The sequence below is a fragment of the Bubalus bubalis genome, chromosome 7 (genome assembly GCF_019923935.1).
Source record: "Bubalus bubalis isolate 160015118507 breed Murrah chromosome 7, NDDB_SH_1, whole genome shotgun sequence".
In the NCBI taxonomy this organism is placed as follows: Eukaryota; Metazoa; Chordata; class Mammalia; order Artiodactyla; family Bovidae; genus Bubalus; species Bubalus bubalis.
The window spans coordinates 26,283,090-26,307,687 of NC_059163.1; the positions used below are offsets into that span (position 1 = coordinate 26,283,090).

Sequence of the window (24,598 nt, forward strand, 5' to 3'; positions counted from 1 at the left end):
AGGTATATGGGGGATTGCACAGACTGGATCAGAGTATGAGGGGATTTGGTTCTTTGGGAATATGCACCCAAAGGACTCCACTATAGAGGAAGCACTAAATAATCAAGGGAAAAGTTTAACCTAGCCTCTGCATGCCAGCCCCCTTCTTTCTCCAGGAGCACCAAGGTTGCCCAGAGATGTCATAAGCAAAGTGGGCATGGAGGCAGAAATGCAGACTCTAGATGAAGTATCTTAAATTCCATTCAGTAAGGTTGATCTAGCTACAGCTTCTGCAGAATAGTTGTCTGGCATTTAAAACCAAACTTGAGTCCCTGGTATAAATTAGGCTTGAATGTAACAAAGCCAAGAACAATGTGTCCAGGGAAATAAGTGAATTCTCTCCAGACCACCCCCAACACCTCCTCCACTCAACACTTGAAAGTCAGAATTATGGGACTGAATGCCAAAATCCTGCCCCAGCTTGCCTAGTACAACTGGAAGCCTCCTCCTCTATGCTTGCAGGCTGAGCAGCTCTCCCTTCATGGCTCCCATGGGCTACGATGCGGGAATGTATGATGAGCTGAAACATCAAGGGAGTCTGGGAAAAGTGGCCTTGCTAGAAAAGCAACTAATTCTGGAGTTGGATTTGCTTTCCTGCTTAACAAACTTCGGCCCACACCAACATTCACAGACTTCCTGAATGCTTATTCACCACTGTGGTATCCCACTCAACACTGAAACTCATTTCACAGCAATAGGCTGACACTATCAGCTCACTGCTTCTCTCATATACTCCATCACCCTAACATGCCTGGACACATAAAGACTCATTTACAGCTACAGGTTATTGAAATGGGACCATGACAGTCCCAGAGGATGAAAGGTCATCCATCAGCCACAGATTTCGGATTTGAAGACATATACAGTAACTGATAAAACTTTGGGAACCAATATCCTTTTTGCATTTTTATTTTTTGACTGCACCACGTGGCTTGCAGGAGATCCCCAACCGGGAATCGAACTCAAGCCCCCTGTATTGGAAGTGTGGAGTCAATCACCACTAAACCACCAGGGAACTCCCCAATAGCCTTTTAATAAACCCCTTTTGATTAAATTATCTAGAGAGAAAGATCTAGAAAGATGCATTCCAATGACTAAAGAGTGGTTATTGCACACTCTACAGAAATTCTTTGTATTTTTTAATGTTCTTTTTGCTAATCTATATTTCCTAATTTTCCCTAACATAAGCATTAACATTTTTAATAAAAATATTTTTTAAATTTAATCTTAATAATGTTATCTTGAGTTTACATTAAACTTTATGATCCATGACCTTATGAGTACACATTTATTATCAAGACTAACATGCCAAAAAATGGGGAAAATCCTCAGTAAGCTGAATTCAAGTGAAAGAAGATTATATTGTAAAGAAAAAGTAAAGGAGATATTCACTGAAAGCCGGGAAAATAATACTCTGGAAAAATGCAAGAAAGTAATTCAGCTTTCTTAAGATTTTATTTATTTTTACAAATAGTTGATATAACTATGTAATATTGACAATGCTACAAAAGTGTTAGAACACCAAATATGAATATTGATCTCATAGTTGATAAGATATATAAAATATTGATTAACTGAAGCAGAAGACCATTCTGAAATGTTTACAAGTATTAGTTATAAATTTTATGGATGTTGCCAAGTCAAAGTTGTACATTTGTGGGGAGACATTCATCATAAATTTTGTTTAATGTTTAACAAGAGAGAAATAGCTAAGTAAATGAAAACTGTCTAATCATCTTCCCAAGATTCATCTATGCTTGAGTTATTTTATAGGACTCTCTCTGGTTACACTCACGTTTACATTCCTTCTTCATATACATCTTCTCAAGGAACTAAAAAAAGAAAAAAGACCAGAGAAGCTAAAATTGGCAAATGAAAATTGTACAGTCTGCTCAGAACCAATACCATACCTGAATTCACAATCTCATACTCCACTGTGTATCCTTATAGTACTCAACATCTGATGTTGATGACTAGACCATGCTAGATGGTGGACTTTGGAAGGCAGTTGCATATCATCAGAAATGCCGAGATTAATTCACACTCATTTTATGGCTAAGTCCAGCTCAGCCCAGCTCAGCACAGCCTTGTACTGCTCATCTCTGCTATTAAAGGCCTGGACCTCTGTGTAGCTGAGGGAATGAAGCTGTCCGTAATGCACAGAGCAGTTAATCCAGAAGCATATACTGGAATGTGTAAGTACCTATGCTCATGTAACATATATAAATGTGTATATACACAGAAATTAGGGGAGTGAAAAGAGAATAAATGCTCACATATAAATTTAAGCAATGACTAAAGGACTATATATATATATAATTTACCATAATAGAGTTCCTCCTCTCTTTTAGTTGAAATCTTATGGATAAAATCAAGGATATAAGATATAAGAAAGGGAGAAAATATTCCAGGGTTTTGACATGCAGGTGTTCACATGGGACTCAGCTGTAGCCAGGGGCATCATCTCTCTTCAGTTGATGCAGCTAAAAGAGTAGCCAGTGATTCAGGCATGCTTCTTTTTGCCCAAAATCGAATTAAATGTTCATCAACAGAATGGATTAAATGAACAGGAGACAAAGCAAAATGAAAAAACAAATCTCTTGCCACTAAGAATATTCAGAAAAACTATGAGTCATCATAATATCAAGATATCCAATTACAACATATATATGTGTGTGTGTATATATACACACACACACACAAACACACAATCTCCTTGGCAAGAATATATATTAATATGTCTGCATGTGTATATATATATATACATAATTATATTTAAGCTAAGTATAAGTTTGCATGTATTATATAGTCATCTATGCAATTATATAATCATGTAAAATATATACACATATTTTACATATTATACATATAAGTATACTTATGTAGGCTGTATATGCAAATGAGGCAGTTATTATAAATGCATAAATGTGTATGAGTACATTACTACATCTAGTAGGCCTATAGTTGATGCTCAGAGCTAAAGGATAGATTTCATTCCTAGTTCTATAACAGAGTCTTTTAGCCCATTGGTCTATGTCACACACTAGACTTTCCCCTCACATCGCCTGATTTCACTCTGAATCAGTCTGTATCTGAGCTTGATCAGAATACCTATTTGCCAGCCTGTTGTTGTTTAGTCGCTCAGAGGTGTCTCTTTTGCGACCCCATGACTAGCCCACCAGGCTCCTCTGTGGGGTTTCCCAGGCAAGAATACTGGAGTGGGTTGCCATTTCCTTCTCCACCATTTGCCAGTCAGTATAAGTTCTTGTTTGTTCTATCACTCTTGGAAAAAAGAAATCCAGTATTGTAGTTCCAGGAAAGTCTACCATCTTGGCTGCACGGCCTCCTAAAGACTCCTCGGGCCGAGTGCACACAGAGGACGCTGGACAAACTCAGAACTCATCAGCCATGACTCAGGCCCCAGGCCGGCCTGGCTTCCTGCCGTGGTGACAGGCTGGTCTAGGGACAGAGCTCCAGGCTGCCGGCCCTCCTGCTCAACCATCTGCTCTACCAGCCTCCCACCCGACTCTTGACATCTTCCAGCAGAGTCTCCACGTGGGAGGCAGCAGGGGCAGCTGCACAGGCTCACAAAGTGAGAAAAAGAAGAGCCCTCAGGGACGCCCGGGAAGTGACCTTTTGGCCTACTCTGCATCCTCCTGTACCCTGCATTGTTGTTCAGTCATATCTGACTCTATGCAACCCCATGGACTGCAGCACACTAGGCCTCCCTATCCATCACCATCTCCCGGAGCTTGCTCAAACTCATGTCCATTGCGTCGGTGATGCCATCCAACCATCTCATCCTCTTCTCCTCCTGCCCACATACAGCACAATAGTAGTACTGTGACTCCCAGCTCCAGTTGGTCCTGACCCCAGCACGGCTCCTTGACCTTAGAAGTGGAAGTGAGAGAGACAACATTCCTGGAGGATTCAGTTTTAGCAGCAGCCTCTCGCCCTGCACACAGATCCCTTTCATTTGGTCCCATTAAGGCCAAACCCAAGGAAGGTGAGTCAACAGGAAGCAAACAGGCAGAATGAAAAGGGCAAAACAACAAACGCCATCTGTGGGCCCCTGTCTGGGGTAAGCACGCCCTTTCTCCAGGGCTGAGTCCCGGTGTGCGCCTGGAAAAGAAGTATTTCATCAGGGCACTGACCCCTTTCCCATTAGCAACTGTGAGCCCCTAAGCGGGTCTCTCCAAAATGACCCTTTACTCACACTCGGCATCCTGTAGCCCCTGCTCAGAATAAAATCCTTAAAGGCAACAGCTCCATGAAGGTCCGCAAGTAACTCCTCCTGAAAGAGGGTCGACAGTTTAAAAAACAGTCAGCTGTCAGAAGCTTCCTGTCATACTTGTCCTAATTAAAAGCACTGAGCCCTTTATCAAGTACCTTATTTTAAACTACTTCCTTCTCATGTGGGAATATGTGTATAATGTTCAGAAGTTGATGACCGCAAAGGTTTTCAAAAGATACCCAACTTTCCTTTCCCTGGTCTTTTTCTTACTCTTGAATTAAGGATAAGCAACACATTTTTTCAATTAGATAATTATTGACCGAGGATGTCTAGACTCTATTTGAGATTAATAATTGTGATACTGTCATTTATAATGTGCTATGCTGTGCTTGGTCACTCAGTCACGTCTGACTCCTTGTGACCTCATGGACTGTAGCCCACCAGGCTCCTCTGTCCATGAGGATTCTCCAGGCAAGAATACTGGAGTGCGTTGCCACGCCCTCCTCCAGGGGACCTTCCCAACCCAGGGATTGAACCCAGGTCTTCTGCATTGCAGGTGGATTCTTTACCGTCTGAGCCACCAAGGAAGCCCATGATTTATAATAAGAAATATGTATTTGGTCTTCTTCCCATTATTGGCACAGAACTCCTAAAAGCCTTGAAATTTCTTAAGTGATAAAAGCCACAGAGGTGAGTTTTTCCTTATTTATAACAAGCACCTTTCAGCCATGTCAGAGTTTATCTTAACGAGGTCTTTTTGGAAACCCCCTAGATAGCTACAAGATGGGGGTAGGTTGCCAGGGAAACCAACCATGTAATTAGAGGGTTGGCACTTTAGCTCCAACCCCAACCTCCTGGGAGGGGAGAAGAGCTGGAGTTGAATTAATCAGGAACAGCCAGTGATGTAATCAATTAAAATCGCTCAGTCATGTTCAACTCTTTGTGACCTCATGGACTGTAGCTCAACAGGCTCCTCTGTCCATGGAATTCTCCAGGCAAGAATACTGGAGTGGGTTGCCATGCCCTCCTTCAGAGGATCTTCCCAATGCATTGACTGAACCTGGCTCTCTTGCATTGGAGGCAGATTCTTTACCATCCGAGCCACCAGGGAAGCCCAGTATAATGAAGCCTCGTCCAAATCTAAAGAAGGGGATTTGGCAAGCTTTCAGGTTGGTAAGGATGTGAAGGTACCTGGGGAAGGTAAGGGAGCTCTGAGTCCTGCCCACATACTTTGCCCTGTGCATCTCTTCCATCTGGCTGCTTTTGAAAATACCTCTTTATAATAAACTGGTAATCTTACTAGATTGTAAGTAAACTGTTTTCCTGAGTTCTGTGAGCTGTTCTTGCAGATGATCAAACCCAAGGAGGGGGTCATGGGGACCTTTGATTTACAGCCACTCAGCCAGAGGCATGGGTGACGACCTGGACTTGAGGCTGGTATTTGCAGTGGAGGCAGTCTTAGGGTCTGAGCCTTTAAACTGTGGGATTGGATGCTGTCTCCAGTTAGGCAGTGTCAGAATTGAGTACAATCGTAGGACATCCAGCTGGTGTTGGAGAATCAGAAAATTGCTTGGTGTGGGGAAAAAAAACCTCAGCACATTTCCTGACCAGAATTGAGAGTGGTAGAGGAAGAAATGGGAGTGTTTTCCTACTCAGTATATATCTGCAGGTTTTAGAATTAACTCCAAAGGGCATGATAAAAAAAAAAAAAAAAAAAAAAAGATGTGATCCAGTCCCAATGTCTTCAGGGTATTCATGCATTCATTTGGTTTTTCTTCAATTTATCTGAATTTAAAATCTTGATGTAGAAGTTTTTATCATTGTAATCCAGTTCTTTAAGGCCATTTCACTTTCCAAATGAATTCAATCAAGAATAGTCAAAACTCGTGTTTCCAGCAAGACAGCCATGCCCTCATGGTGACTGGCCCTAAGCAGCACACGACTGCATGCATGTCTTGTGAACTGAGGTGCATAGCCAAGTGGCATCACTTAGAGTACCCAAGATATTCAGTCTTCAGGTATTACAAAAGTGTGATTTACAAAAGTCATTACAGAACAATTCCATTGCTTTGAGTCCTTCCTGTGTCTAAACTGCCTGATAAACAGTCTTTTACTGTAATAATTGTATAAACCACATTTCCAAAATTTAAGTATTATTTCTTTTTCATGAGCTGACGGTAGCTATTATGACAAATGTCTTTACTGGCTTTCACCATTAAGATAAATCTTTTTGTAAAATTATTTAAGTCTTTAAGAATATGTTTCTTGGGACTTCCCTGGCGGTCCAGTGGTTAAAACTTCACCTTTCAATGCAGGGGGGTGAGGGTTCAATCCCTGGCCAGGGAGTTAAGATCCCACATGCCTCGGGGCCAAAAAGCCAGAACATAAAACAAAAGCAATTTTGTAACAAGTTCAATAAAGATTTAATAAATTGTCCACATCAAAAAAAATATTAAAAAAAAGAATATGTTTCTTAAAAGAGAACTTCTAGACACCTTAATCAAAAGTTTCATTACTGTTTTTATTTTTAAATATTTAACTCATTGAGGATGTTTGGTTATTTTTTGAAAGTGAACTGGAACCATTTTATGTCATATGTTCAGTCAGTCAGTTTAGTCGCTCAGTCATGTCCAACTCTGCAACCCCATGGACTGCAGCATGCCAGTCTTCCCTGTCCATCCCCAACTCCTGAAACTTACTCAAACTCATGTTCATCAAGTCGGTGATGCCAGCCAACCATCTCATCCTCTATCGTCCCCTTCTCCTCCTGCCTTCAGTCTTTCCCAGCATCAGGGTCTTTTCCAGTGAGTCAGTTCTTTGCATCAGGTGGCCAAAGTATTGGAGTTTCAGCTTCAGCATCAGTCCTTCCAACGAATATTCAGGACTGATTTCCTTTAGGATTGACTGGTTAGATCTCCTTGTAGTCCAAGGGACTCTCAAGAGTCTTCTCCAACACCACAGTTCAAAAGCATCAATTCTTCGGCGCTCAGCTTTCTTCACAGTCCAACTCTCACATCCGTACATGACTACCAGAAAAAACATAGCTTTAACTAGATGGACGTTTGCTGGCAAAGTAATGTCTCTGCTTTGTAATACGCTGTCTAGATTGGTCATAGCATTTCTTCCAAGGAGCAAGCGTCTTTTAATTTCATGGCTTCAGTCCCCATCTGCAGTGATTTTGGAGCCCCCAAAAATAAAGTCTGGCACTGTTTCCATTGTTTCCCCATCTATTTGCCATGAAGTGATGGGATCAGATGCCATGATCTTAGTTTTCTGAATGTTGAGTTGTAAGCCAGCTTTTTCACACTCCTCTTTCACTTTCATCAAGAGGCTCTTTAGTTCTTCTTCGCTTTCTGCCATAAGGGTGGTGTCATCTGCATATTTGAGGTTATTGATATTTCTCCTGGCAATCTTGATTCCAGCTTGTGCTTCATCTAGCCTGGCATTTTGCACGATATACTCACAGGATGACAATATACAGTCTTGATGTACTCCCTTCCCGATTTGGAACCAGTCCGTTGTTCCATGTCCAGTTCTAACTGTTGCTTCCTGACCTGTATACAGATTTCTCAGGAGGCAGGTCAGGTGGTCTGGTATTCCCATCTCTTGAAGAATTTCCCACAGTTTGTTGTGATCCATACAGTCAAAGGCTTTGGTGTAGTCAATTAAGCAGAAGTGGATGTTTTTCTGGAACTCTCTTGCTTTTTCTATGATCCAGCAGATGTTGAAAATTTGATCTCTGGTTCCTCTGCCTTTTCTAAATCAGCTTGCACATCTGGAAGTTCTCGGTTCACATACTGTTAAAAAGCCTGGCTTGGAGAATTTCGAGCATTACTTTGCTAGCGTGTCATGTGTTAAACTCAAATAAATTTAGATAGGCAGCTCCAAAAACTGTATGACAAGAAACTCTGCCTAATATTATTTATTTTGAAGCTTATATATAAGCATCTTGGGCTCATAAATTAATGTCATGTTTCCCATTTGAAAATAAGAATTTCATACCCAGTTCTAGAAAAGATAAAATACTTTCTGCCTCAGCTTTCCAAGCAAAAGGAGGTAATTGATGAGTGACTTTTGAATGAATGAGTAGCCAAACTTTTATAGCATTTTATGTTTTTGAAATGTTTTTACAATGTTATCTGGGAGAAGTTTTGAATCTGCTGATCCAGAGAAGAGGATCACAAATATTCTCAGCAGAGTCCTGTATAAGCATTGCATCAAAATTTCCAAAATTTCAGGACTATAGTGAGCATCTTCTTCCATTAGGTCCTTGCTCACAAGAGATAAGCAGGCACAAAGCTTATCTACAGTAAAACCAGAACATATCCTTGTTGTGTGTGTTTGTTGCTTTGTAACATCAAACAGTGCTTAACCTTTGTCCCTTTTCTCTCAGAGAGATCCTGCAACTCTGCTGAATGGCATAAAAGTAGGTTGAACATTCATTTATTGCTGATTAAAAAAAAAACACCTCACATTTTCACTCAAAGAGAACTCATGACATTATTTTCATTCTCAACTGAGATGGTCCTACCAAGTCACACCACCCTTTGAACAACCAATTTATCCATGGACTCAGGAAGAGTAGGAGGACAATGAGTGGTTGCCCCATCTTTAGAGACATTGTGTCTACCATGAAGCTAGGAGATTTCAAGTCTTGCTTATTACATATTCCTCATAAAATGACTTGGCTTTCTCATTGTCAAATTCAATGTGCAAGTTACAAGACTTTCAGCAGCCTCTGAATTACTCCAGAGACTCTGACTTCAATATGATGTGGCAGTTGCTATAGGTCAGCTGATCAAGTCTCAGCATACGCACATACCTGCTTCTGTAGCTCCTTTTTAAAATTCTCATCTTGAGCTTTACGTAAGACCTTGGGGTCAACCAAAGGCTCATCAGCTCTTTGCTTTTTCCACAACTTGGGGTTCAGATACCATGCTCCATATCTCATCTTCACCCACTTTGGTTTATGAGGTTTCTGTACAAATAACAATTCCCAATTTCATTAGTTTGTTTGGTTTGTCATTTCAATAAATCTAAAATTAAACTTGTGAAAATGGTACCATTTATTTTTAATTTATGCTTACTCCTTTCCAAGGCATTTTATGAAGTGTCAGTAGGCTTTGATTTTACAAACATGAAAAGTTTACGACTGAGAAAATAATGCGGTAGGTAAGCATGGCCTTCGATTTAGACAAACCTGGACTCAAATCCAGCCCTTTCCAACTTAGTAGCTATGAGACCATGGACAAGTTACTCAAATTCTTCATTTGTAAAATAGAGATAATAGTTATCTACCCCATAGGGTTATTGGGAAGAAAAAATGAAAGAACTATGTAAAACAGCTAGAAATCAAATATTTCAATGAAGGGTAATGACCTTCAATAATACTCAATCAAAATAATGGTGTTAACCTATTAGTCCAGCTCTGTGCTCAGCTTTGTAAATGGTACATTACTTTTGATCCAAATGCTATCCAACACCACCAATCTCTTGTCTCTTTAATTGAAAGAGAGAAAGGGGTAGAAGAAGAGATGTCATCTTTCTTTCTCCCGTGACTCAGTGTTACAACAAAAAGAGAAACTTTTCTGGACAAATACAAAGAAAAGAAAGTAGATCTGCCTGAAGCAGACTGTAGGAAAGAGGATTCCCTGGAAATGAGCTTGAAAGATCTGTGGGTTGATGGGAATGTCCTAACATGGGGTTGCAATGATGGCTGCACAATTCTTTAAATGTGAAATCATTTAAATGTGAAATCATTTAAATGTGAAATCATTTAAATGTGAAATCACTAACATGGGCGAATACCTCAAAAATACATGTGCAATGTAAAATGTTGACTATTTCAGTGTTATAAAATAAAGTCTTCATGTTGTAAAAAAAAAAAAAAGAAATGAAACTTTTCTTTCCTACTAACAAGCAAGAGAAACAAAGGAAGGAGTTAATAGCCATCGAGACAGCAAACCAAGTCTGTAAAAGTTAAACAATGGCAGTTTTAACTGTTACTAATCTGTAGAATATGCAACTAGATTTGTCCTTCACCAAGTTAATTCCTTAATCACTTCCTGACTTGATGTGAACTGTATCCTTTTATGTGAATTATATCCTGCATCTGGCATTTTCTCCCCCACAATCTCTTGTAACGCTCCCCTGTAGCATTCTTCATTTCAGGAAGAAGGTCACCAGTCGATAACTTTGGAAGAGAACAGACCCAGTTACTGAGCTTCCTGATGCCAGCTGTGGCCCTTTTGAAATTTTTGCAGAAGAAAGAAAAATACAAGACCTTCACTGTTTTCATCCTTATCATCTACCCTGGCTACAAATCCTGATTCTAAGACCTCTCCCTATTCCCCAGGAAGGAGGGCACAGTTTCTGAGGCACTTGCCTCCCATGTTCCCTCTTTGCTTGGAAAAGAAATAAAGCTATTCTCTTTCCTCCAAAACTCTGTCTCCACATTTCTTCTTGGTATTGATGCATAGAGGGCCAGTATTTTGGCAACATCAGGAGTTCATCTGTTAGTTCATAGCCCAGTGCTGTGATGCAATACCCATGAAAGGAGGTCTAATGTTTGCACAGGACTAAGAGATATGAAACACAAAGATCCTCCTCCTCCCTCTTCTCAGGCTTCCCTGGTGGCGCACATGGTAAAGAATCTGCCTGCAATGCAGGAGACTTGGGTTCAATCCCTGGGTTAGGAAGATCCCCTGAAGAAGGAATGGGTACCCATTCTGGTATTCTTGCCTGGAGAATTCCATGGACTGAGTCCCTGGGATCACTCATATCTAAACTATGAGGTAGAATGTGTGCGCCATTCTAGAGTCAAGCCAGAAACACCTGCCAGAGGAAGACAGGATGTGACCGAACACACAGGAGGGAAATCCCTTCTCAGAGCTGGATTCAACATTATGAGTTCCATTCCAAGCCTCCTGACCACTTTGTTATTTCTAGACCACCTGTCACACTGCTGCCACAGTGCCTTTGCATTCACTGTTCCCTCTCCATAGTGCTTTTCCCCAAGACATCCACACAGCTCACTCCTTATCTATTTCAGGTCATCTTTTCAGTTGTGTCTTCCCTGACCACCCAGTTCAAAAACTGTCTTAACAACAGTTATTACCACTTGATATGCTGAATATTTTCTTTCTTTCTTTGTGGCTGTGCTGGGTCTTTGTTGCTGTGAGTGGGATTTCTCTACTTGCAGTGAGCAGGGGTTACTCTTTACTAGTGGTATGCAGGCTTCTCATTGCAGTGGCATCTCTCGTTCAGAGCATGGGCTCTAGGGCATGCTCAAGCTTCAGTAGTTAAGGTTTGTGGGCTCAGTAATTGCAGCTCTAAAGTGTAGACTCAGTAGTTGTGATGCATAGGCTTAGGTACCCCACAGTATGTGGGATGCTCCAGGGTCAGGGATCAAACCCATGTCCTCTGCATTAGCAGGTGGATTCTTAACCACTGGACCACCAGGGAAGTCCTAAGTATTTTTCTGATTGCTTATCTCACCTCTCACCTTCTAAAATGTAAGCATCTGAGACTGGCATCTAAAACAATACTTAGGACACAATCGGTGCTCATTAAACATTTGCTGGATTAAAATTAGGTCTCTTAGGCATTATTGACATTTTGAGCTGGGTAATTCTTTGTTGAGGGTGGGGGGAGGGTGCTGTCTTATGCGCAAGAGGTTCAGCAGTATTCCTGGTCTCTACCCGCTAGATGTCCGTTGCTCTTCAGTCACTAAGTCCTGTCTGATTCTTTGTGACCCATGGACTGCAGCACACCAGGCTTCCCTGTCCTTCACAATCTCCCTGAGTTTGCTCAAACTCATGTCCGTTGAGCCAGTGATGCATCAAATCATCTCATCCTCTATCATTCCTTTCTCCTCTTGCCCTCAATCTTCTGTGGGAAAAAAATTAGAGAATTTAAAGACATAGCAATAGAAACACAGAGAGAAAAGAGAATCAAAACTGAACAGAGCAGCTGTAATCTATGAGACAACTTCATGCAACCTAATTTACATGTGATTGGAGTCCTGGGAGGGAGTTGAAGGAAAAAACATTTGACCATGTAATAGCCAAAATTTCCCCCAATAGTTGAAAACTATAAACTCATAGATCAAAGAGGCTTAGTAAACCCCAAGCATAAAAAACATGAAGAACTAAATACCAATGTGTATAATAATCACACTACTCAAAATCAGTGACAGAGATAAGAATGACATAAGATTTAAACAATACAACCAAGAAGACAGTGGGGCATCTTTAAAGTACTGAAAACAAACAAAAAACTCTTGAATCTAGAATTCTATACCCATAAAAATACCTTTTAAAATGAAGGAAGAATAAGGATAGCTTCAGACCTAGAAAAGCTGGGAGAATTCATTGCCAGCAGATCTACACTGGCTGAGTGTGACGTGTATATAAAGTGTTAGTCACTCTGTAGTGTCTGACTATTTGTGACCCCATGGACTATAGCCTGCCAGGTTCCTCTGTCCATGGGATTCTCCAGGCAAGAATATTGGACTGGGTTGCCATTCCCTTCTCCAGGGGATCTTCCCGATGCAGGGATTGAACATGGGTCTCCTGCATTGCAGGCAAATTCTTTACAGTCTGAGCCCCAGGGAAACCCAGGTAGAGAGGAGATATCAAAGAAAGCTATTAAAGGAAGTCCCTCAGGCCAAAGGAAAATGATACCATGTGGAAATCTATTTGAACTTCTGCACAGTGATCCTCCATCTGCCAGTCAAAAGTTTGATTTTGGCAATAACCACCATGCTTTATAAAGCAGTATTTGTGCAATTATTTGTAAGTACAGGGACTTGTGCAATTTCATTCAGCTCAGATTCAGAACAAGCACTGGTTCAGGCCATGTGGATATAATTTGCCTGCCCAGGATCATTTTATACTTTACACTTTAGAAAGATGAATGGAAAATGGAAAATTTTAAGTGCTGATATTAGTGACAGAATGCATAGTTTTCATAAACTTTATGCAACCGAGTCAAGGGTGGAAAACATCATGAGTGTAAAACTAGGTCAGCTGATTATGTTCAATTATAAATGGCAAAGTTATTGTGTCAAAAACATTGGAAAAATAGTATCAAACCTGGAGTAGGGAATGGCAACCCACTCCAGTATTCTTGCCTGGAGAATTCCATGGACAGAGGAGCCTGGTGGGCTACAGTCCATGAGGTTCGCAAAGAGTCAGACACAATTGAGCAACTGAACACGCACTTAGTATAAAAGACAGAAGGTAATTATTATCTTCACTTTCAGAGAAGCAAACTGTATAACAGCCTCACCCCACAACTCCCACATAGGCACTGGAATCTGCTGTCGGACTGGCACAATTTGACTTGTAAATATAGAGTTGCACTAATACATTGTATAGAAAGGTTCTTAGGAGTTCATAGTACTTCCTTTTGGAACACAGCCTGTTTTTTCTACTGTTTCCTTGTTCTGTCTTCACAGGAAACTGGTGCTGGGAAACTGAGCGATTTGTTAATTATCAGGCAAGCATGTGGTCAAGAATGATGGTTTGTGGTCAAAAACACCACCATAAAAATTCAAGAATTCTTTGGACAGGAACAGTGTCCCCAGTCATTGACTGCAGCATTTTACTCTTATAATAGTAAACATACATGTATAGTTCTACTGACTACTGGAATTTCAACATGTAAAACACATGAGAAAAGTTTCAACATATAAAACAAGCTGATTGTTTCAATACATAAAACACATAAAAAGAACTAATGACTCTTCAGATATCACCAATAATGCCAAATGGCATGCCTTGTTTGTATAACTGACTTCATTAGATGTATTAAATATTCACTCACTTAACAGATGTTTATTTATTAGAACAAATATTAAACATCAAAGAATTTTTCAAGAATTTTACTGAAAAAGGTCAGTGCTTTCTGAGGTACCAGAATTCAAGAACATTTAACATTTTGATATAATTTAATTTTCTTTGACTCTCAGTCTTCTCCCTTTTTTGCAATTACCTGTGGCTTCCGAAGTCTCTGCTCACAGTCTAGTTTCTGGAACAACTGTGGTTCCTGCAGTTTATTTAGCTCGCTCCTTTTCTTTAGCTCCAGAGGAACCTGGCTGGGTCTCATTGTGTGGAGCACATTACAGCATGGTTTGCTCTGATAGTTAATGTCAAACTGTCTCAGGATAAACTCTTCATCAATGTCCAGGCTCCCCTGGAAGAATGCCACAGGGCACGAGTCAAGGACAAATGTCGAAATGTTCCTTCTTCTTTCTTTAATCTAAAGGAGGTGTTTGGCCATGACTGGAGAAGAGAGAGGTAGTTTTAAAAAGAGGTGGAAAACGCTCTTGTAGGAGACAAGAAGGATTTGGGGTCTGGAGAGTTTTGTCAGTGCACTGAAACAACTTAGGACCTATAAGAAGCAGGGAGTCCTGAGGGAAATAATGGGGCTGTGGAAAATTCAGTCTGTTTGATCAAAAGCAAACATCTCTAACACATTATAAGAGTGGCATCTCTAGAGGTATTTTCCAGACACGTCTATAAATGTTAGTGTTTGATCTGTCCACAGCCGTTATAAGGTTATAAAGGAAGCTGCCCTGTTTGGGATTCCTACTGAAGCCATGATTTGTGCACAGAACAAACCTCCTTCTCTTCCCTCAGCCAAAACTGGGAGGAGCAGAGATGGGCACATTTAGAGCACCTAATCATCCACAGGGGCTTCTCAGGTGGTTCAGTGGTTAAGAAAAAAAAAAACCCGTCTGCCAATGCAGGACCCACAGGAGATGCGGGTTCAATCCCTGGGTCAGGAAGATCCCCTGAAGGAGGAAATGGCAACTCACTTCAGTATTCTTGCCTGGAAAATCCCATGGACAGAGGAGCCTGGTGGGCTACAGTCCATGGGTTGCAAAGAGTCAGACACAACTGAGCAATCACGCAGCACACAAACATCTGTAGGCTGATCGTGGATGTATGATGTGGCTAAAAGATAGTTTACATTTGAAGGATAGTAGAATATAGCACGGAGAAGGCAATGGCACCCCACTCCAGTACTCTTGCCTGGAAAATCCCATGGATGGAGGAGCCTGGTGGGCCGCAGTCCATGGGGTCGCTAAGAGTCGGACAAGACTCAGAGACTTCACTTTCACTTTTCACTTTCATGCATTGGAGAAGGAAATGGCAACCCACTCCAGCACTCTTGCCTGGAGAATGCCAGGGACGGGGGAGCCTGGTGGGCTGCCATCTCTGGGGTCGCACAGAGTCGGACACGACTGAAGCGACTTAGCAGCAGCAGCAGCAGCAGAATATAGCATCCCAAAATATGCCTGTGGCTCAAGGGTTTCTTTGAGCTGCTGATTTTGAGAAACAGCAGACAACACAGGAAACAATCTAGAAACAGAGTAGAAGTCACCCTTTAAGTGAAATTTACATTAATTTAAAAAAAAATCTGTTTGTAAGGGTGTCTTCCATCTCCATTCTAGGAGGAAAAGGAAGACTCTAAATCATATTATCAATGTAGAAGGCACTCATTTAAATCTGCACCACAAATCATAATCCTGTTCTCCTCTTTTTCCTGGTCACCTCCCCAGTTACTGACTCCCCATACTTTTTTCTCTTTTGTCTTTGGCTGAAGATGGTGTTTGAGCCTGAATTCTAGCCCACCTAGGAGAGTTACTCATTTTCCCCTGGGTATCTCCCATGTATACATGAGGTATACTTGTTAATAAACTTCTGTTTGTTTTTTAGTTGTCAATCTGTCTTTGGTTATAGAGATCCTGGAGGGAACTTAGAAGAGTAAATGGAAAATTATTCTTCCCTCCCCTACAGAGTCAACACAATCCCACTTTGGAATATATAAGTTGGGGAACATAGAGGATGAGGTCATTAGCAACTGAAGCTGAAGTTGAAGTGAAACTTACAGAGAGGGGTCATTAAATAGAGTCAGGGGTATAAACTCAGCTGAAATAATATTGAAACAGAAACAGAGCAAGCAGAATCAATGAGGTAAAAAATAAATAAACAACACGGAAGGAAAGCGTAAACTAGTGCTATGGAGAAAATACCACAGGGTGATGTGATAGGGATCAATGTAGTATGACAGATAAAGGTGCGACCTTGGTCATAAGGGACTGAAGATGAGGCTGGTCACCAGAGCACCTGAACTATTATCCTAGGGTTCCTTAAATTTCCTGCTGAAAGAGGAATAGTCTCCAGCAGTAGAAATGGGAGAAGAGGAAGAGCTGGAAATCAGGCGATCCCATCCAGCCGGACTGTAGACAAACAGTGGTAGAGTGGGCATCAGTGGGTAGAGTGCTTTCTTGTCCAGCATCCCTAGTCCACTCACCCTCTGGGAAGCCTCCCGCCACCACTCTCAATCAATCTGTTGCAGAAGGCTGGACATGCCCATCTTTTGACCTCAGGGTAAGACATGTGACCTGGGACTAGCCAATAATCATATTCCATCTCCTTGCTCATAGTGGATAATTCACATGTGGGTGTGACCCAGGTTTTTCCCCTATGAGATAAAGGTTAGAGTGGTGAGATTTAAGTTTTGAAAATTTAGTGACTACTTTGGCATCTCTTAGGGAAAGACTACAGGAAAATGTAGTCAGATAGAGGGGAGCAGCCAAGTGATAGGGAGAGTGCCTAAAAACATTTTAACACCCAGATACAGCTGTGCCTGAAGCTCCTAAGGCTTCTGGATGATTCCGTTTTCTCCCTTAATCTAGTCTGAATTATACCATTTGCCAAAGAATTAGTCCTAAGTAATACATTGACTAAGACTGACTAACGCACTCAAAAAATGGGGGCAGGGGATGGAAAATTCTAGGTCTTAAATCCAGGAAACAGCATCAGGAATCTAGACATCTAAGGGGACTCAAGGACAGGAATAGGTACTAAGGAGGGCAAGAAAAGAACTTGATAACTGAGTCAAAGTTCTCTTCATGTCAAATACTTTTTGTAATGACTGTAGTCAAACATAGCTTCCAAAGTACTTAAAGATAAATATAACCAAGAAAGATTTATATGATCTGAAGAGAAACCCAAGTATGCTGGAAAAGATCGAAGGCAGGAGGAGAAGGGGATGACAGAGGATGAGATGGTTGGATGGCATCATCAACTCAATAGACATGAGTTTGAGCAAGCTTCGGGAGATGGTGAAGGACAGGGAAGACTGGCGTGCTGCAGTCCATGTGGTCACAAAGAGTAGGACACAACTAAGCAACTGAACAACAACAACAACATAACCAAGAGAAATGAGTTGAAGAGGGAGTGAAGGATACAAACCTCCAGTTATATGATGAATAAGTTCTGGGGAATCTAATGTAAAGCATAATGACTATAGTTAACAATACTGGATTACATACTTGAATGTAACTATGTACATTCTTATAGTTACAGTGTTCGTTGCTCAGTCCTGTCTGACTCTTTGCCACCCCATGGACTGTAGCCTGCCACTCTCCTCGTCCATGGGATTTTCCAGGCAAGAATACTGGAGTGGGTTGCCATTCCCTTCTCCAGAGGATCTTCCTGACCCAGGGATAGATCCCAGGTCTCCAACATTGCAGGGAGACTCTTTACCATCTGAGCCACCTAGGAAGCTCCAATTTTAACTTTGATGGTAAATAAACCTAAAGTGTTAGTTGCTCAGTTGTGTACAACTCCTTGGGATCCAATCGAATGTAACCTTTGTCCACAGAACTCTCCAGGCAAGAACACTGGAGTGGGTTAGTTCAGTCAGTCAGTTCAGTTGCTTAGTCCTGTCCGACTCTTTGTGACCCCATGAATCGCAGCATGCCAGGCCTCCCTGTCCATCACCAACTTCCAGAGTTCACCCAGACTCACATCCATTGAGTCAGTGATGCCATCCAGCCATCTCATCCTCTGTCGTCCCCTTCTCCTCCTGCCCCCAATCCCTCCCAGCATCAGAGTCTTTTCCAATGAGTCAACTCTTCACATGAGGTGGCCAAAGTATTGGAGTTTCAGCTTTAGCATCATTCCTTCCAAAGAAATCCCAAGGCTGATCTCCTTCAGAATGGACTGGTTGGATCTCTTTGCAGTCCAAGGGACTCTCAAGAGTCTTCTCCAACATCACAGTTCAAAAGCATCAATTCTTCAGTGCTCAGCCTTCTTCACAGTCCAACTCTCACATCCACACATGACCACTGGAAAAACCACAGCCTTGACTAGACGGACCTTTGTTGGCAAAGTAATGGCTTTTGAATATGCTATCTAGGTTGCTCATAACTTTCCTTCCAAGGAGCAAGCGTCTTTTAATTTCATGGCTGCAGTCACCATCTGCAGTGATTTTGGAGCCCAGAAAAATAAAGTCAGCCACTGTTTCCCCTGTTTCCTCATCTATTTGCCATGAAGTTATGGGACAAGATGCCATGATCTTCGTTTTCTGAGTGTTGAGCTTTAAGCAGGCTTTTTCACTCTCCACTTTCACTTTCATCAAAAGGCTTTTGAGTTCCTCTTCACTTTCTGCCATAAGGGTGGTGTCATCTGCATATCTGAGGTTATTGATATTTCTCCCGGCAGTCTTGATTCCAGCTTGTGCTTCTTCCAGTCCAGTGTTTCTCATGATATACTATGCATATAAGTTAAATAATCAGGGTGACAATATACAGCCTTGACGTACTCCTTTTCCTATTTGGAACAAGTCTGTTGTTCCATGTCCAGTTCTAACTGTTGCTTCCTGACCTGCATACAGATTTCTCAAGAGGCAGGTCAGGTGGTCTGGTATTCCCATCTCTTGAAGAATTTCCCACAGTTTATTGTGATCCACACAGTCAAAGGCTTTGGCATAGTCAAGAAAGCAGAAATAAATTTTTTTCTGGAACTCTCTTGCCTTTTCCACGATCCAGAGGATGTTGGCAATTTGATCTCTGGTTCCTCTGCCTTTTCTAAAACAAGCTTGAACATCAGAAGTTCACAGTTCACATATTGCTGAAGCCTGGCTTGGAGATTTTTGAGCATTACTTTACTAGCGTGTGAGATGAGTGCAATTGTGCAGTAGTTTGAGCATTCTTTGGCATTGCCTTCCTTTGGGATTGGAATGAAAACTGACCTTTTCCAGTCCTGTGGCCACTGCTGAGTTTTCCAACTTTGCTGGCATATTGAGTGCAGCACTTTCACAGCATCATCTTTCAGGATTTGGAATAGCTCAACTGGAATTCCATCACCTCCACTAGCTTTGTTCATAGTGATGCTTTCTAAGGCCCACTTGACTTCACATTCCAGGATGTCTGGCTCTAGGCGAGTGATCACACCATCATGATTATCTGGGTCGTGAAGATCCTTTTTGTACAGTTCTTCTGTTTATTCTTGCCACCTCTTCTTAGTATCTTCTGCTTCTGTTAGGTCCATACCATTTCTGTCCTTTATTGTGCCCATCTTTGCATGAAATGTTCCCTTGGTATCTCTAATTTTCTTGAAGAGATCTCTAGTCTTTCCCATTCTGTTGTTTTCCTCTATTTCTTTGCATCAATAGCTGAGGAAGACTTTCTTATCTCTTCTTGCTATTCTTTGGAACTCTGCATTCAGATGCTTATATCTTTCCTTTTCTCCTTTGCTTTTTGCTTCTCTTCTTTTCACAGCTATTTGTAAGGCCTCCCCGGACAGCCATTTTGCTTTTTTGCATTTCTTTTCCATGGGGATGGTCTTGATCCCTGTCTCCTGTACAATGTCACGAACCTCAGTCCATAGTTCATCAGGCACTCTATCTATCAGATCTAGGCCCTTAAATCTATGTCTCACTTCCACTGTATAATCATAAGGGATTTAAGTCATACCTGAATGGTCTAGTGGTTTTCCCTACTTTCTTCAATTTCAGTCTGAATTTGGCAATAAGGAGTTCATGATCTGAGCCACAGTCAGCTCCCGGTCTTGTTTTTGCTGACTGTATAGAGCTTCTCCACCTTTGGCTGCAAAGAATATAATCAATCTGATTTCGGTGTTGACCATCTGGTGATGTCCATGTGTAGAGTCTTCTCTTGTGTTGTTGGAAGAGGGTGTTTGCCGGGAGCCGGCATATTGCATATTGAGTGAGGATCTGTAATAGCTCAACTGGAATTCTATCACTGCCTGGAGCCAGCGTGAGGCACTCCGCCCATGACAAAGGTCATGAGGAAGGAGGCTCGGCATACGCAAAGGTGGGATCGAGCCTCAGGAGTCCCCCTGGAAATTCTCGAGCATCTACCCCCAAAACCAGAGTCTGCCTACTTTCTGCTTTGTGCTTTCACCTACACCTCTGACTTTACGGGGGGCTGTCTCCCACTACCTCTCTCTGAAAAAAGAGTTAGCTTACAGCTCCAGTTAATAATCCCTGGGCGTGACAAGAGTGTTTTAACCTACAAACTCCTCTGAAGGTTCTCTAGCCTGCCTGACAGGCTTGTCCGGCCACATGTGATTGCTCACAGCCTCTCAACCATGAGAGGCACAAGATGCTTTAAACCTTCTAAAAACAGGTTCTTTAGAAAAGTTAGAAAATTATTAGTATAAGTGTAATGGGCTGATTAGAAATCGTATTGGTGAAGGGTTTTTCATTTGTTGAGCCAATGTTTACTGCTAAGTCTCCACATCCCCTGCCCTTATACACATTAATGAATATATAGAAGACATAAGTATTAACCTTTGATATTAATCACGTTAGACCTTAGGCTAAGTAAATTCTTTCCTTAACTAAAACCCACTACACCCTCACCCTATAGGAATGTAACTTTATTTGGGTGGCGTCTGTTTTAAGAATAATCACCCCTGGAGAAATAAGTGTCCTGGTTGACTGACCGCTGTCACAAGGAGAGGGTCGTAAATTGTCAGCAGGCCCCCTGGCCAGAAGATGATGTAACACCCCTAAGACCTCTGTATACATTTGTATGAAGCACCTGACTTTGATAAAAGTCAGGACTGCTGACCCCGCGTGACTTTTGCATAACACCTCAGTGTATAAAAGTAGACCATGGAAAATAAAGAATTGGGATCAGTTCCTCGAAAGACTGGTCTCCCCATGTCTCTCTCTCTCTCACTCTGGTTGAGTCTCCATCTGGAGCGCGGAACCCACCATGCTTACTAATTATGCCTGGGCTTCTAAGATCCGACCGGGGAGGCCTCAGTGTCTCCTCTCCTTCGGGAGAACGGAAGGACGCCTGCGGCCTACGTAAGTGGTGCAAGCTTCTTGTCTTGAAGTTTTATTGGTCCCCCGCGTAAACCAAGCTACTCAGCCTCTTTTCTCCACTGAATTTTCCTCACTGAGCTATCCTTATTCTATTCCTTAATTAACGTTTAATTAAGCAGTTGTTCCCCGACCCTCGCCTAGCCGTCTCTCCTTCGAATACCCTGGATCAGCTGGGGCTGGACCCCGGCAGGTGTTTGTTATGACCAGTGCATTTTCTTGGCAAAACTCCATTAGTCTTTGCCCTGCTTCATTCCGTATTCCAAGGCCAAATTTTCCTGTTACTCCAGGTGTTTCTTGACTTCCTACTTTTGCATTCCAGTCCCCTATAATGAAAAGGACATCTTTTTTTGGGTGTTAGTTCTAAAAGGTCTTGTAGGTCTTCATAAAACCGTTCAACTGGAGTGGGTAGCCGTTCCCTTCTCCAGGGGATCTTCCCGACCCAGGGTTCGAACATGGGTCTCCAGCATTGCACTATATGCATGTATAAAATCATCACACTGTATACCTTAAACTTATACAATGTTATATGTGAATTATATCTCAATAAAAGTTGAGGAAAAACAAAGAGCCACTTTAAATAATACAGGAAACAACAGCAATATGACATTTAAACATTTACACATTGGCTGCAAGCTTGCAAACTTTTCAGAAATTTCACCTACAAGAAACATTTTTATTTCACATGGTGGGAGAGTCAAAAGATGCCTTTATGACTTTGTCTATTTGACTTAGAGTTATCCAAATGCTGAGCAACTAACACTTTTTTTTTTTCTAACAAAAGCAACTTTGAGTTCAAATTGTAAAAAGTAGGTTGTAAGTAAGTATTACTAGTAACTTACAAAGGCAGTAGCCCAGTTGCAGAAGTCACTAACTCCTTGGCGTACATTTTTGTGAAGAATCAGACCATCCTTTTGGAGCAAACCTGTTTCATTTGGCTTCCTTTTTTCATAAAGCCATTGGCATGGATGTGACACAGGAGTCTTCTTGGGACTAAAGATAATGAAATCATCAAAGAATTATAATATAAGATGCCATGAATCCAAGTGGATTTCAAATAGTATCTTGGGGAGGAATTCATAATTGCATGTATTTTTAACAGTCTCTTGCAAGCTCATACAAATTATGTGTTAATATTTTCAAAGATCATATTCTCATTATCAATATCATAAAGACAAGTATACCATGTTATTCAGAACAATTAAAGTTGATATAGAATTTCATCATTGCAGGTTAACTTTTTTAAAAATTATGAGTACCATTTATTAAGAACTGTGTCAGGTAAAAACACAAATTATAGTGACTGGAATCTTCCAAAGTCTTAGACAATCTTGACAATCAGGAGACATCCTGGCTTCTCTCTCCTTCAGCCTTAAAATTTAGCCTGTTAGTAAATCTGCTAGATTTTAATTCTGTCTCCTTCTCTGGCCTGTCACAAAATGTATCTCTGCATCCTTCTTAAGGCCCAACTGCCAATTCCTAATCCATTCTCTACACTGTAGCCAAAACTGTCATTTCAATATATTAATTTGGTCTTATCAAATGCAGGTACATTGCATCCTGGATTAAGCCTCTTCAATAGCTTCTTTGAAAAACCTGAGATATAATTCATACATCATAATATTTACCATTTCAAAGTATACAATTCAGTTGCTTTCGTATATTTACAAAGTTGCATGACCATCACCACTAATTTTGGAACATCTTCATCACCCCAAAAGAAGAAGCCCCATAGCCATTAACAGTCACTATTTGTCTTCCCTTCTCTACCATTCTCCTTGCTCTTAAACCACTAATTTATTTTCTGTCTCTGTGGATTTGCCTACTCTGTATATTTCATCTGAACGGAACCATATATAACGTTTTTTGTCTGGCTTCTTGCACTTAGCATAATGTTTTCATTTCATAGATGCTGTAGCATGTATCAGCAGTTTATTTCCTTCTACACTTGAATAATATTCCACTGTATAGATTGACTACATTTGTTTATCCATCAGCAGTTGGTTGATGGATATTTGACTTGTTACCACTTTTTGGCTATAATGAATAATGCTGCTATGGATATTCAGGTACAAGATTTTGTGTTCAACAGCTTCTTTTACTTCTCCAATAAAGATTTAAATCTTAACTCAGCTTTCAAGACTTTTCATGGCCTGCTCCTTGCCCATCTCTCCAGATTCTTCTGGAATTACCACCCTTCCACACTCTCTGAGCTCCAGCCATGGTGGTCTCTCCTCAGTTCCATGAATTCATCATGCTTCCAGCCAGCCACAGGGCCTTTGTACATGTTATTCTATCTGACTGCAATGCTGTCTCCAACCCCTTACCTCCCTATGTCTCAATATATTTTCCCTTTCTCAGGGACACATTTGCACAGTCTGTCCCCAGAACCCATACTTTATTCAAAGCATCCTGTACCTTTCATTCATAGCACTTATATATTAATTCATCCACTCAACAAATATTTATTAGGCAACAACTGAGGCTTCCTTGCTGGCTCAGATAGTAAAGAATCTGCCTGCAATGCAGGAGACTGGGGTTTGATCCCTGGGTTGGGAAGATCCCCTGGAGAAGGAAATGGCGACACAGTCCAGTATTCTTGACTGGAGAATTCCATGGACAGAGGAACCTGGTGGGCTACAGCCCATGGGGTCAAAAAGAGTCAGGCTGAGTGACTAACACTTTCACTTTCATGTGCCAGGTACTATTCTAGGCATTAGGATTCAGCTGTAAATAAAGTTAAGAACCAGGACTTCCCTGGTGGTCTAGTGGTTAAGAATCTGCCTGCCTGTGCAGGGAATACAAGTTCAATCCCTAATCCATAAAGATCCCACATGCTGGGAAAGAACTAAGTCCATGTGCCATAACTATTGAGCTTGTGCTCTAGAGCCCAGGAGCCACAACTATTGAGACCTGAGCACCCAGAGACTATGTTCCACAGCAAGAGAAGCCACTGCAGTGAGAAGCCAAAGCTCTGCACAAAGGGTAGCCCTTATTTGCTGCAACTACAGAAAGTCTGTGCAAAGCAATGAAGACCCAGTGCAGCCAAAAGTAAAATTAAATATTAAAAAATATTTTCAAAAATAAATAAAGTTAAGACCCTGTCCTCAGTCGTGTCCGACTCTTTGCGACCCCATGGACTATACAGTCCATAGAATTCTCTAGGCAAGA

The 24,598-nt window shown here is 41.3% G+C and overlaps 1 protein-coding gene and 1 long non-coding RNA gene across 3 annotated transcripts in view; one reads left to right on the plus strand and one right to left on the minus strand.

Annotated features, from left to right (window-relative positions):
- Window positions 1–1,475: 1,475 nt before the first annotated feature.
- FAM47E (family with sequence similarity 47 member E) overlaps window positions 1,476–24,598 on the minus strand; it is a 36,720-nt gene continuing 13,597 nt past the window's right edge. Inside the window, exons 4-8 of one of the 2 annotated variants that reach the window (XM_006079158.4) lie at window positions 22,270–22,420; window positions 14,270–14,470; window positions 9,096–9,251; window positions 4,256–4,333; window positions 1,476–1,871 (exon numbers count right to left, since the gene is read on the minus strand). In XM_006079158.4, the coding sequence (XP_006079220.3) occupies window positions 1,791–1,871; window positions 4,256–4,333; window positions 9,096–9,251; window positions 14,270–14,470; window positions 22,270–22,420 (667 nt within the window). In that variant the 3' untranslated portion in view covers window positions 1,476–1,790. The remainder of the gene's footprint in view (window positions 1,872–4,255; window positions 4,334–9,095; window positions 9,252–14,269; window positions 14,471–22,269; window positions 22,421–24,598) is intronic. The other variant, XM_006079159.4, reaches the window with a different exon arrangement.
- LOC123334405 lies at window positions 5,101–10,715 on the plus strand. The gene is made up of 2 exons (XR_006552182.2): window positions 5,101–5,442; window positions 10,445–10,715. It is a non-coding gene; the product is annotated as an uncharacterized LOC123334405 (long non-coding RNA).